At 49.5% G+C, this 15,190-nt stretch overlaps 2 protein-coding genes across 3 annotated transcripts in view; one reads left to right on the forward strand and one right to left on the reverse strand.

Moving 5' to 3' along the window:
- LOC1280064 (protein O-mannosyl-transferase TMTC2) overlaps window positions 1-15,190 on the reverse strand; it is a 163,518-nt gene that overhangs the window by 85,038 nt on the left and 63,290 nt on the right. For both annotated transcript variants that reach the window (XM_061662923.1, XM_061662924.1), the window contains one exon: window positions 9,563-10,118. In XM_061662923.1, coding sequence (XP_061518907.1) covers window positions 9,563-10,118 — 556 coding nt within the window. The remainder of the gene's footprint in view (window positions 1-9,562; window positions 10,119-15,190) is intronic.
- On the forward strand, window positions 5,900-8,948 carry LOC133394096 (uncharacterized). The gene is made up of 2 exons (XM_061662925.1): window positions 5,900-6,144; window positions 6,462-8,948. The coding sequence occupies exons 1-2, from the start codon at window positions 5,907-5,909 to the stop codon at window positions 8,648-8,650; spliced, it is 2,427 nt and encodes an 808-aa protein (XP_061518909.1). The 5' UTR covers window positions 5,900-5,906; the 3' UTR covers window positions 8,651-8,948.

The raw sequence follows: 15,190 nt of genomic DNA on the forward strand, positions 1-15,190 counted from the left end.
CGGCGTGCGAAAGTAGACGCGTAGCAGGCATTTAAACCGTTTATCCGTTGTAAAAAGATTACGCATTAACGGGGTTGTGGTATGGACTGTGTGGGGGTTTTACATTGATTTCTTTTTATTGAAAGATTTAGGAGCAAAATATAAATGGAACGTTCGACGAAAGGGCTTTGGCATGTCAGCAATCACATATAGGTAAGTGCAGGGAGTCAAAGCACTTTATGCGTTAATCTGGCTGATCGGAAAAGTTTAACGTCGGATTTACTGCTTACGATTTTCATCGTGCTTTTGTTGAAGATGACAATCACAGATTACTTGAAACGGTGAAAAGAGGTGAATTCTACTTGCTATTAGACGTAAAAATTACACTTTGCTGTGCACATTGCATACTTTTGGGCGGTTTTGTGCTTCAAATCTAAATTATTACTTTCGAAACACAATTTTCATTTCAGATTTCACACGCCTGAAGTTTTTTAATATTTTTTCTCCGGAAACTACAAGATTGATATACACATTTGCTTTTCCTAGACAGAAAAGATCCGTAAATCAATGTGAAAAGCGGTAAACAACTCTTCGCATCATGCTCTGTTTGTACGTACATGCTTAACATGCCACTCCAATCTCGAAAGACTTTCTTATCATCTCAACCAAGCAAGCAAGTTCTCCATCATCACACTTCAAACCCATCCAACACCCCCTTCCCAAGCGTTCGAGTGCTTATGCGATCGATTTTATTCCTTTTAGTCCGCTTTGCCCGCCAAGTCGCTCGCTCCACGCCCGGGGGAAAGTATTAAGTCCAGCTGGTAGTCATTAGTCAACGGTTTCTCCGGCCAACACGGAGCGGAGATACTATAGCCGGCGTGCAGATAATGTTGAATGGGGAAAGAAACGGCCCTTGTGGTGGGTGTACTGTGGCGATACATTCGCGCCACACATAACACACAAAAAAACCCCAAGTAAAGAACGCTAAGAGCTTTCGCGCTGGATAAAACGGAAAGCCCTAGCTCGAGAGGATCCACTCGAGGCTGGCGAGAGGATGAAAGTTTCCCCTTTTGCAGCCCGCATAAACCTGTGATGGTGGAAAAAGTTTCACCCTACCAGCCAGCGACGGGCTAACGATGGGCAGCAGCACCTTCATCATCGCTATTATTGTGATCATCGTCTTCGACAATCGTGTCGATTACGGTGAACGGTGAAGCGCGCAGGTGTTGTGCTCGTTCCCTGTTGCTGTGCACCCAATCAAGCACCCAACAACATCAGGGTGGAGGCTGTGGCATTGGAAAGCCAAGCATCCTCCTGAAATTGGCATCTCCACCCGCTCTCCAGGGTTACAGTAAGGGGAAGCGTGTTGCGTTTGCAGAGCGTGGCGCTTGGAATATTAATTTCGCCCCGTACCCAACACAGAATAGTTGCTCCGCTGCTGAAGGGCCACAAATCGATTGGTACAGTGCAACGCAACTGGTGTCCTGGTATGGCGAGGCTCTGGCGAGGAGTGTTGATAATAGGGAGATGTTTTTCACCCTTCATCTGGCGTGGGCAACACAAAAACGCCAAACAGGTGGACCAACTTTTCCCATAATCAACGATGAAATCCCGGTAAAGTGGAATTCATGAGCTCCAAATGGGTGAACTTAAATTGACGTACTCGTGCACTCGCGTCTTTCTCGCGTTCTCTTTGCTTGCTTTGTACGTTGAACCACATTAAGTATGCAATCCCGTGTTTCAACCTTCGATAGCACCATCAACGGTGCCTTGCCCAAAACTGCTTCGCATCTTACAAAATGGAAAAGGAGGGCGAAAAGTCACTTTCAAAAACACACAGACACAACATCATCTCTTGTCAAACGTCGCATTCAATACACCCGAACTCACCCGGTACGATGGCTGCAGTTGAAAATGAGCTCCGGATATTAGATGCTTCCAGCACTGGTAAGTCGCTAGCTTTCGTATGTGCATCGTTCCCTGAAGAAAAGCTGTGTCCTCCGGGTCCCAGAGAGCACAGACTGGGAATCGAAAAGTTGTCACTAGTCTATTTGCGTTCCGCTTGTAAATGCACGTTCCATGTTTGCCAGATTCTTGATTGGATTCGGGTAGCAGGGCAATGGAATTGACACATTGACACAAGATGGGGTGTGGAGAGAAAGGGACGCACTGCGCGAGATTTGCATGGTGTGCATTTTAAATTGTAACTTCGTGCGAGAAGTTCGTGAACAGCACAGGACATCAAACACGACGGTATGTGGGAAGCTCTATGCAACGAAACAACCAGTGACCGTTGTTGCACTTTAGGTTGCATTAATTATTTTAAACTGTGCAAAACTTTAAGTTGAAAGCGTAATTAAAAGCAACGTTTATGCTCGCCTGAACTCCCAAAGAAAAACACTCGAACGAGTCTTTCCAGTGACAAAGCTGTACAAATCCGTCCATTATGTTCCTTCCTCAAAATCTCACTCAATCCAGGACACCTCGCTGAAGGGACACGATCCGACCCGTGTAAGCCAAATCCAGTTTATAGCGGCAGCACCATCTAGTCCACCATAAATCGCTTCACTTCAAGACACACCCGGCCGGCCGGTCAAACGGGAACACACAATGGAATGCAATGCCTCGTGCGAAAACCGTGATCGTCAAATGGTTCGCAACGACCGACGGATGGACCGATTGATCCGAAACGGATGGAAATAAATCTGTTTACCAGGAACATTCAATTCCGTTCGTGTGCTGGTGTGTGTGTGTGTTTGTGGTAGTATGTATGCAAGCAAGCTCACGTCTCCGTAACGGCAAGCGAACCGTCTGCCGAGAATAGCTTCTTTTCAGCTGCAGCAGTAACAGCAGCAGAAGCAGCAGCACGACAACGCACCAGACAGAAAGGAATTCCGATCGGTGCAGGCTGTCGCTCGACTTCGTTGCACATGGTCGGAAGTTATTGTGAGAAGGCGTGTACCGGTTTCCCACTCCCCCCGGGGTAAGGTGCGTCATATACTACCTTCTGGCGTGGCACAAAAAAGACCAACGCATCCTTACACGAGCACACGACGCTCCAAATTTATCACAATTCCCACCGGGTGCCAATCTGCATCCGGTGGAAGTGAATGTTCCAAGGGGATAAGGAAGAAATGCCGATAGGAGAAGAAGAAAAAAAAACGCACGTTTAAATTGCATACCGAACCAAACACACGACTCCGATTGGCATGGAAAACACAAAGAGAACACAACACACACACACGAGCATTCGAAAGAAAAACATCAACCAAACTGTAGACTAGCTCAGGTTCAAACTACCGGCCGAGTCTTAGTCACTTCCGAAATAAAAAATAAAAAAAGAAGGCGAGGGAACAAAAAAAAGGCAGCACTCCTACCGAACCTGGGAAAGCGAAGTGAAAGCAAATATTTGAATGGAGTTAAATTCACGGTTGTTCACCGAGAAAGATGATTGTAAAGTATGCCCGATTCCGGTGTGTTTGTGTGTGTGTGTGTGTGTGTGTGTTCCTTTCCCTTTGGACCTCCTTCGTTTCCTGCGATCGATTTCGACATCTCACCTTTGGCGCTGTTCAGTTTATACACGGTGAGTTCGTGCTGTTGGTAGTACATTGCTTGCCATCAGCCTCAGACACGCAGAGAGTCAGAGTGAGAGAGCGTGCGGCATCATTGAGCTGCTTCTCGGTTGGCATCAGGCACTATCCGGATCAACCCAGGCCACCACCGGTGGCGTGGTCCTTCGCCAGCTTTCAGCTTCTAGATTCTGGACACAAACACAAAAGCATCGGTTGCAGCGCACTTGATCAATGGTGCCGTTGATTATTCCTCCGGAATGTGCTCTTCGTGTCCTTTCTTCTCTCGTATGCTCTCCACCGCCCGGTGTTGGTTCTGAGCGGAGCTCGAGTGCTCGTGGTGCCTGTTTTTTTGTTTGTGTATTTTTTTTTTGCGTACTTCCAACTTCATTCCTACCATTCCATCCGGTGATTGGAGTTCGCTATCTGGCTATTCCCGCAGCAGCAGCAGCAGTAGTGGTTGTGCCGTCTTTTTTTCTCCTCCATTTTGTTCGTGCCAGTGTCCTGAAAATGGCTCCAAAAGGTTTTGAATAGTTTCATTCAGCTGTCGCTATCATCTTCATTCCGTATCCGCTCCATTCCGAGCGGATGAGCAAATATAACATCCGCACGTACACAGACAGGCAGACAGGGACGAACGAAACGAAAAAATCCGGCAAACCACCGACTTTACGGAGCGCACAGTGTGTGAGAGGAGTTGAAGAAACTCACGTTTATATATCCTGTTGCACTACCTTTTTTCCTGCGTGCCATCGAGGTTCGAGGGTTGCGCCTGTGAGGATGGCGGTGTTTGTTTGTTTGAGAAGAATATAGAGTTACTACTTTTGAATGATTTTGATTAACGGTTCGCCGTGCTCGGCATGAGGAGTGGGAATGGACGGCTGTTTGCCCCGTCCTGGGGAGCGGTTGCTCCAGGCTGTTGAGGAACCTTCAATACGTGATTTGTGTACTTCCTGCGTGGGGTGTTTTGCTGCAAAGCGGCAGGATGCTGCAAATAATGTTATCCGCGTGTAATGAGATGTGCTTTTGATTCACGTTTCATAGGAAAGAAACAACAACTACGAAAATAAAGGGTTTTCAACATTATTTTCCATTGATAAAAGCTTGTGTGGTACAATTTTTCTTTGAGACTTCTTTCCCTGTCCGTTATATATGGCAACCAAGGGATTGTACAGTAGACTGTACCTGCCAGCATCCGTCGAACTCCGGTTGTCTGTGTGCGGTCACTTCATGCTGCCAATCGGGCGCAAATGGGAAAGATACCACCGGAGCCACCTTGCCGCATTTGTGCTTTTGTGCACCGTCGGTGCTGTCTTTTGAATTCATGCTGCACCATTTGCCTGCAGCCTCAGTCCGTGTTGTGGCGTGTGCGAGAGTCTGTGGTATGCGGTGTTTTTGCATGGTGACATTTTATCTGTATTTTTTGTTGTTGTAGAATGGAATGCAATGGAATGGACAATGTTTCGCGAGTGGATTTTACTCTTTCTGAGCTGAAGCTGCATCGCTTATTGTTGTGCGGCTGATGCAACACACACACACACACTGTGCGGAACTGCAGCGCAAAGATTTATGGGCACCAGGCGGACGATACTGCTGTGCTTATGGTGCATTCTTCTTGCGAGCATTGGTGTGTCGTTATCCCTCTTCCCGTTATTGTTTTCATTCGCAGTTGCTGAGTTTTTGCGATGTCATTTTTGCTTCTTGCTGCGTAGTTTTTGTACACGCTCTAACGCTATCCAACGCTCTTCCAACAGTCGCTAAAGAAGACGTTTACGGTCGGCCTACATCTTGGAAAGTGCATAGCAGGTCACGATAAATGGTCTAGACAACGTGAAAACAGTGAAAGTGTGACCGACGTGAAAGCGGCCAAGACGAAATGTTGCCTCCACACACACACACACATACGCACACACCGTTCGAAGATGCGATAATGTGATAGGCAAACAAGATGGCTCAATAATTCTCAACCTCCCGGTGACTCGTGACTTTGGTCGCAGTTCGATGCCGTTCTCACCGGTGTCTTTTGCTGGCACGCCAATCGCATCGTTTGTTTGTCTCGCACACTCGATCGGGCGTATAATTGCTTTCTTCACTTGGCACCAGCGTGCGAGGGAATACGCGCAGAAGTCATTGCAACTGTTCCGGCGGTGATCAATATCAGTGCGACCGCAGAACGCGTCCGGTAAGGTCACAAAAGACCACAAGAGAACGGATTTTTTTTGCGGCTAAAGTAAAGAGAATGATTGTGAGGTGAAAGGAAGTGGAATACGCAAACAACGAACCCAAAAGTGTTTGAACAGTGATCGATCCATCTATCTTTGCAAAAGATTGGTTGTTGGATGTGATTAGTGGTAAAAAATGGCTCAATTGCACTCTTTTTATGTGCTAGTGCTTGTATTCCATGCATTGCTAGCCGGAGCGCAACAGTTTACCGTCCAGGAGGAAGGATGCCCGAAAGCAACCCGCCCACATATGACACGCTGCGATCAGTACTATCGCTGCACTGTGCTGTCAAAGGATGCCCACGTATGGGTTGCGACCCAGTGCCAGAAGGGTCTCGTATATCTGCACAAGCTTGGCACGTGTGTCGTACCGGGTGAGTACTGTTGCTTGCACACGAAACTAGGCCAACCTCTTAAACCAGCCGTCGATCAGTTGTGCACCTATCGACTGATCTAGTTCTAAATGTGCGATAAGTGAAACTTGGCAGCTCTCTGCGCGTAGTCCAATGCAGGTCACACGACGCGATAGCGCGTTGAATGATTCCGTGCTAATGAGACGTTAAATATGAATGAGCACGAAATCCCAGCCAATGCGAGCACTAGTGAATGTGTGAAGCTCCTAAAGCATGTCGAATGAAAGTGGTCGTCAACGTTATGCTTACTTGGTTTTGCTTTTTATTTTCCTCCACAGATAACGATTGGGAGTGTGATCTATCGGCGGAGAGTGAACGAAATCACAGTGACGAGAATGTGTACGGAATAGATAATCTTAACGTTCCTGGACTAGCGTCAAACTCTGCCAACTCTGGCAGTGAGGAACAATCGGAGGAAACTCAGACATCCAGAACATCGAAAGAAGATCGCACCAAATCGAATGGATCGTTCCAGATGGATCAGAATGATCTTGAATCAAGCGGCGATGGAAGTGGGGAACGTGATGAAATTCAAACGATCACTCCACTCATCACAACCACCACTGCCAGCACTAAAGCTTCAGGTCGTGTAACAACATCAACAGAGAGGACATCTGGAAGCTTGAACGCTTCACAGCTCGACTCATTTCTAGCGTACTACGACACGCAGAACGCGCTAAAGCTTAATGCCAAACCGTCCCCACCGAAGATGAATGAGCAGAACTATCTGGACCAACTGAAGCAGATAGTGAGCCAGCAGAAGCAGCTCAATGAAATGGCGCGAATTCCAAGCAACGAGCTCTACTTTTCAAACCAACCGGCTATTCCAGTGCAAGAGCTTATTAAAAAGAAGGAACCCGAAACGGAGGACACTTTATCGAAACTAAATCTGTCCCCGGGAATGCAGGAGATCATCAAGAGCATTTTGGACATCTCGCAAAAAGCGATTGCGAATCAAAAGCAAGCCCCAGCTGCTCCAGTAGCAACTCCACAAGCAAAAGAACCAATCGTGAAGCCGATACTGATACCGATCTCGGTTAACCCCGTTCCTGTACCGAATGTGCCGCAAGCGCCAACAACTACAGAGCAACCGCTTAAAGCCAGCTTTCCGTCGAACTATAATCCAACCACGCTCGGGTCGAGTTCATCTAATTGGGATCATGGCGCAATGCCACACAATGCCTTAAGAACAAACGACACTAATGAGCCACAAATGTTTCACAGCTTCCCACCGCAGCAAGTACTTTACGATGCCTACGGGAATAGCTTCGTGCCAAAGGATGCTTACCAGCCGGTGCGGGCAAGCTATCCATCTCCAACCTACCACTCGTATCTTAATCCAACGCCCCAGCAATCATCGATGCTGATAAATGACTTTCCCGCGGGCTCATATTATTCCACCAATTCCCGACCCTCCTTAAGGGTTCCTCCTTCCCGGTTTAGTGAACCGCTGTCATACCTGCACCGTTTAAGGCCAGCGTTCCAGCGCATCAATTCACCAGTTAGCGATTATGATGATAGCGTCGATGACGGGTACGATCGGCTCAAGACACCCGGGTCAATTGAATCGATTGAAGCTGACGGTAACGATGATTTGGAAAAGGATCTCCCACTTCCCGCCAACCGGCAGACGGACGGGGAGCAGGATGACAGCTCGCAGGAAGATGACGACCACCCGACCAGTGCCGATACGACGTACAAGCGCAAGCTGTTCACGCTCGGCGACGCGACGTTCGATTACGAGCAGTACAAGGACAGCATGCTGCCGCTGGTCGATGCCAACCCGAACGATGAGCGTATCTCGGTCGTGCTGTGCATGGTCGGCAGCCGGCAGCCGAACAATACCGACTGCTTCCGCTATTACATCTGCAACCCGCACAACGGTGCGTTCCAATCGTACACCTGTCCACCGTTGACGGCATTTAACAAGAACTCTCGCATGTGTGATTTAAGCTCGTACAAACCGTGCCAGAAGGCGATGGCCCCGCCGGCCCTGCACCGGCCACTGCTGCGAACGCACAAGCCGGTGTCGGCAGCCGGCAGCCGGCAGCAGGTCGACCAGATCAAGCACGAGCTGCGGAAGGCACAGAAGTACGTGGAAATGATACGGCTCGAGGCGAACAGGTTGCGGCGCCGGAATGGTGCATCGTCACCGTCGTCATCTTCGGGGGAGAAAGTTATCTTACTGCCCTCGCTGGCTGACCACCGTGGTCCGGCGGCGCCCTCGAAAGGGCAGCTGCGAAAGGAGACGGCCGTTAAAAAGAAAGCGTCCACGGCGAAGCAGCCGGCGCGCAAGGTACCGCGCTGCCGGCTGGAGGGTCGTATGCCGGACCCGATGGACAAGAGCAACTACTACGTCTGCCACCGGAAGAGCCCGAACAAGTTCATCAAGCTTAAGATGGCTTGCCCGGCCGATCTGCTGTACTGTGCCGATACGCAGTACTGCACACTGCGCACCAACTGCTGAGGGAGATGCATTGGGGGGGGGGGGGGGGGGGGGGGGGGGTACACTGAAGGAGGGGGACATTGCTTATTCTACATCGATTATTTATTCAACACCCAGGGGTTAGACGAGCTGTCTGAGATGTTATGTACATGTGTAAGCCGCTGCAAAAGCGTCCGTTAAATACATTGAAGATAGGGAAATGGTTGACTGAATGCTTGCGCTTTATGTAGTTTCTAGATATCACACCGTCTCTCTTTGTCCTAACCATGTGCCGTAGCGTGTTTATGTTCGAGGGCGTGCCACAGTGAAATAAAAATGCTTGAAAGCATTCTCCAACAATGCTCATCTCGTTTTTTGTGCATTCTCACAGCTTTCAATACAGCTTGGCCAGTTATTTTTACTATGCTGTGCTATTTTTCTCTTTTCACTGCAAAAATGTCATAAACACACGCTAGCCACGGGGGTGGAAAGCGGCAGAAACAGTGCCCGACAAACCCTCGGAGCCGACATTCCATTGTCAGCTAACGCGTGGTAACCGGTGGAAGTAACGACAACACAGTGGAAAACAATCCACCGAACCGACACTGGGATGCAGCGGGCTTGATGGTGCTGCTGCTGCTGCTCTTCTCGGTGCAGATTGCAAATGCCACTCGTGCTCGTAGAGTGGCAGTGGGGAGTCCCTTGCTCCCTTGCCTCGGTTCCAAGCCCACCGGTACGGTATGAGTCGTTATTTTATAGGCCTTGGTGGTATTCTAGTGGAAGCTGGACGGTGGCACAGTGAACACGCTGCGCGGCCCGAGGTATAAATAAAGCATATTTAAAATTAAATGTATATTCCCGGGACAGTGCGCATTCAGCCCCAGCTAGCAGGCAGGCGGGAGGAGGGCTACGAGCTGAAAAGCGGGATGTGGGAAAGTGTGGGCAGGACCGTACCTTATCTCTGGATCCGGCGTATCCCTTTATGATGTCATAAATCGCGCAAACCACTAAAGCTGTCACGGCCGTTTCCTTGCAGAGGAGGGCAGCGGCCGCGAGCAGGACGGTGGCGGCCAGCGCCAGCCACTGCCGCCGGTCGCCCCACTGCCGCCACCGGACGTGCCGGATGTAGGCGAGCAGGGCGAGCAGGTAGAAGATGCAGCCGGTCAGGTCGGCCCGCCCGACGACGCCCGCCACCGCCTCGGTGTGGATCGGGTGGGCCGCAAACAGCAGCCCGGCGATGGCCACGCCCGACCGGCCCGCCGGCAGTAGGTGGCGGGCCAGCTTCACCACCAGCCCGGTTGCGAGCGAGTGCAGCAGCACGTTGACCAGGTGGTAGCCGAACGGTTTGAACCCGTCCAGCAGGTAGTTGAGCTTGAAGCTGGCGACGCACAGCGGCCGGTAGGAGCCGTGCGAGCCCGAGTCCACGAGCGGTGTGCCCCAGAAGTCGTTGTGCAGCATCTGCGACCAGCTGCCCGTACCGAGCACGTCCGGATTGCCAAGGATTGCTCGTCTGCAACAAAAAAGGAGAAGAGAAGTGAAGAATAAAGACGTCAGTGGGTTGGGTGTGAACGTTGGGAGTAAAGGTAGGTGCGCGAAGCCGCTGCTCCGGGCGTTATTGTACACAAATACATCCACAAACATACACTTACACACACACACAGGCTAGATACTAACTAATAGTGCACTAATGACGGAATCGAATTAGCAGAAGACGACGCGCCAGACGACGACGACGGCGCTGCAATTGCATTATTCACATTCACGCGCCGTTCGTTCGATACAGAGAACCGTTCGCGGAAGAGAAGAAACACTTGCCACAAAGGAGTGAGCAGGACAGGAACTGCCCTGAAGGAAGCGGCTTTTGCGCTCATGCATATTAATGTCCTCCCACCGCCCGAGCCGATGGTTTCTACCAGTGAGGCTCTCCACTTTATTGCCAACTCGCAAGCTCGCAAGCGACTGAGAAGACGCCAGCCAAGGCGCTCGACGGTGGTCGCACGGAAACGCGCGTATGCGTCTGGTACGGCGAAACGACAACATTTATAAATTAAAACCATAAAGTATAATCCATGCGCATATTTGATACAATTATTTTCTCATTAGAAGCTTAAATCCACTTCCGACTGCTGTGTGTGTTTTGTATGTGTGTTTGTGTGTGGAATGGAGTAGAGACGATGCGAGCAGAGTCTAACTGGGCGGGAGGACGTGCTTTGGATAAATACGCTTGAACACTTTTAACCATTCTTCGAATGGAGAGAGAGAGAGAGAGAGAGACAGATAGAGGTTGGGAAAGCGGTAATCCTTCTGATTATGCTTTGTTTTTAGATTATACCACAATGTCTATACTAACACACTCTTACACACACTCGGGTAAAGGCACACCGAGATGGAAACGGTTTTAGAGACAGATAGCAAACTTTATACCCACTGTAGGACGAGCGATGTTGGTCCGCAAATGTTTGCCGACTACGGACTAGTGAGTAGCATTTTTAGTTGCTCCATTCTTCTCCACGACAAGATGCATGTTTATAGCTGCTTCCGTACGCTCAATGTACTGTTCATTATTAATTTCTTTCCCACCCACTAGCATGCATTAGCGCAATCACTCCCGCATCACTGGTAGTGCGTATCCTAGTGCGTATGCGGTCGCATTGTTGCACTCGCTCGATAATCCGTTCGTTAATATCGCTGACAACGAAGCCACTTATCCAAACGCCAATCACCTCGTTCATCCCACTTTGCAGTTCATCCCGCCGCTGCAACGGTGACCCAAATTCTGAACACGTGGACAACCATTCTTCAACGCAGCAGCGGCAGCTTGGCGCGAAATATTCATGACGCGATGAAATCGACGTTATCGGTGCGCAATATACGCACCACGGCCTGAGCAGCGATGCTGGTGAGTGAAAGTTGAGACATTATGCTGCAACCCGAACCCCTCCGAACCCGAACCGATCCTTCCTTCGCACCACTGTCAGTGGTATGCTAAAACTAATCGATCATGCAGACTATTAACGTTCGCTTCCATTTCATTGCGCCCTGCCTCCCCCAAATGGAGGCTTTACAGCCCACGTATGCTCCTACATTGTTCCCACCCCTTCGGCGAAGCAAAAGGATATGCAATTCCACCAACCGCCAAACCATCTTGCTGCTGCTGTTGCTGCGAGCGATAAACCACAACGCCATCAACTTTCACATTACGATGTACTTCAACCGTACTCCAGGGCTCGGCTTCCAAAACCGCAACCACACGCACACACACACACGCTGCACTGCACACGATCAATTCATCACCGCTGGCACCGCGATCTCCGGCCTTCGCTGCACCCTTTGGGAGGGCCCTGGAAGTTGATAAACATATTTTATCCAACAGCTCCACCGTACATTGACGCCTGCTAGCCAGGGCCAGGGCAATAATAACGGTAGGCCAACAGCGCTACAGCTCTGCCTGTTGTGTGCGTGTCGTGCGTCACTACTGCAACTGGCATATTACTTTCCGACCGTTGCTGTGATGCAAAATGGGCGAGTTATTATTTTGTGCATTTCATGAGCTTCCCGAGTTGCATCCTTACATCGCTGTCTGGCGTCGTTCCGCTTTTAACAGTGTAGTGACTTCTGGAGGGGCTGTACAGTGCCTCACAAAACCGGAACACGGTTCCAATAATACTCGTTACGTTGCGATGTGATAAAGATTTTATTGCTTCGCTTTATAGGAACAAAGATGAGACAAGCGATGAACACAACAAAAAAGCAGTCTCCGCTCCGTTTAGTTGCAAGATTGTAGGATGATAATAGGCCACCATCACCCGCTTCTTGCGCGAAGATACCCAATGGAAAACGGAATGTTGGTCCCCAAAAAATGTAGCTCACAATGACATTCAAACTTTTGCTTCCGTTTTTGGAGCCCGTGGGACACTGTTTCGGAGAGGCGAGGGTTCCGCTCTGTCAAAATTCCTGTCCCAGGAATGCGTGATTGAAATAGCTTACCTATCCTCACAGTGCACCCATACCCCAACTTTTTTTTTTGAATATGTGCGAACGAAATGGAGAACGTCGTGCAATTGTGCGGGCTGCACACATTCTGCTGGTCAGAAGGATGGAGATCCTTTACTGGTGGTCGGGTTCTATCAAACAGTGCCGCCTTTGCCGCCCCGAAAGATATGTTTACTCTCAACGCCATTGCCGTGCGGGCTGAGCTACACCACCCTCATATCGGCCTCTCGGTTCTTGGAACCAAGCATGACGACGTCGCGATTTAGGAAGCTTTCCGGTGCCCTTAAATTGATCGCGCACATACGCACACAGTACGGAATTCCGCCCATCAACCGGCGGTTGATGCTGTGCGTCATGACGTGATACCATCGGAGGCGCAGTTTGGCGACGGTCGAAGGTTTGGTTGTGGATTTTCTTGCAGCGGTTCCCCATCCCGGAAAGCCCAAATCCTCCCGCCCCATTGTTAATGCACGCGCATACAATCGGTTTTCCGTTTGCCGTTGTTTGCCGTCGGCAAGATGGAGAGATAGGCTTAACGCACACAAAACCCTGCACGCGCGAGTTCATTCCGTTCGGTGTGAGGAGACCAACCCGTCGCTAATTAGTTTCCAAGTCTGGCTTGGGATGATGCTGATGATACGGTAGTGACAGGGCGACGGTACTTGCTGTTTTCAATCTCGCCATTCAACCTGCTGTGCAACGCCTGTACAGCGACGGACAGTTCTGACCGGGATGCGGGATGATCCTGATTTGGACGTCGTCAGTGAAAACCGCACACCGGAACTGCACCACCATTTCAAAGCGCGAAGTGAAGTCGCGCTTGGCTAGCTGCCGCTGACCAACTATAGTCCGGGTTGAGGTTGAGGCCACCAACCCGATAGCAAATACCTTTCATCCACGCCAGTCAGTGTGTGCCGGAATGAAGAGAATGGAACAAGAATGGGGCTGTTGTTTGTACGGAAGAACATTGAATTACCTCCCGCTTTCTGTTGCTTGTTGGGTCCGCATCGGTGGCCCGCACAAGTGTTTGATGTTGTCGGGGTCGTCTCGACTCGCTACAAGTGCACGGTGCCATTACATTATCAACATAAATCTTGCCCGGTCTTCGACGCCAGTCGTTTGTCTACTTCGGGGGAGCCAGAAGGAAAACTAAAAATTCAATAGACATGAAACAAAGAAACATTGTTCCTTGCTCCCTAACGGTGCTCCAAATGCCGGATGAGAAATGAGGGTGCCTGTGAGTGCTGCATCACTGCAAACCAGCTCGCGTATTGCGGTGCGCTGACCTTATGCAAAAAGTTTGCAACACAATTGCAAAAGACTTTGTACAAAGCCAGCCTGGTACCAGACGGTACGTTCGGTGGTGAAGCTACGATACCCAACAAAAGAGCAGCTTCAGCTCGCAAGATATATGATGGCATCCAAGATTGCAAATAAATAAGCACAATCACATGGTCGGTCCTTGTGCTTTGGGAAGGGAAGTACACTCGAAGGAGATTACCTTTCTTTTTTTGTTTTTGGCAGCGGATTCGAGCACTGAATGCAATCCGTTCTTGAAGAGCTTGCACAAGAGCAAAACTGGGTTTTATTTTGTTTTACATTTTTTTAATGCACCCACATGGTTCTGTTTTTAACCTTTTCCGACCGATTCAGGATATCGGTGGTGTTGGGTACAGGAAATAAAACGAAACAGGGAGACAAAACAAAAATCCTTTTGAGTAGAAACCCTTAGATTCGGTGGTCCATTGCCATCGTCGGTGCGCCCGTCTGGTATGCTTCGAAAGCACGCGCATGGGATGTATTTTTGTAACCTTCTCCCCCCCTCCCCCCATTTCCGGTGTCGCAGACGTGTCGGGAAGGTCGGCTGGCGGTGATATTCACCTTTAAATTGACAAACACTGAAGCAACAACGAACAGCACAACGGATGTCGAACACGGGCCAAACGGAGCAAATGTTTGTCGTTTTCCAGCTTTGTTTTCTCTGGGCAGGGACTGTAGGGGATTATTTGAAGGATTTCGGCAGGTTTTCGCTTTTGGAGCTGTTTTTATTTTATTTTCTTCTTTTGTTTGTCAGTTACTGGGCAAACAATCTGGGCAGGAGACAAGCGAACCGGATGCACCGGAGGATACCGAAACCGGACGCTCGAGCTGACGGGTTTCCCAAGGTTGGGGAGTAAAAAAAGGAAATGGTTCGCAAATGGATGGAAAATTAGCACCGTATTGCCGCGTGGAGAACCGAGCAGATGGTTTTGGTGGGTGGCGAATGTGATAATACTTTCGGGCAGATGGTTGCCGGTTCGGACTTTAAACTGTTGCTGCTGGACTTGGTATGGTTGGGAAGAATTTGAAGCCTTAAAGCCACATGATTGAAGAGTACTGGTTGAAGAGCTATGAAATTTAACATTAGTTTAAGATTTTTCAAATCCAAACTGGAACATTCGCTGAAGAGGATGATGCTCTGGTCGAATTTCAAGCATCTCCAAAACCTTAAGTACACAGAATACACTTAGCCATTAAACTTGAACCATACGCTTTGTGTATTGTTTGCGCTGCCCAGGCAATGTCTTTAAATCGACCGCCCCATTTGAC

This window comes from Anopheles gambiae, chromosome 3 (genome assembly GCF_943734735.2).
Source record: "Anopheles gambiae chromosome 3, idAnoGambNW_F1_1, whole genome shotgun sequence".
NCBI lineage: Eukaryota > Metazoa > Arthropoda > Insecta > Diptera > Culicidae > Anopheles > Anopheles gambiae.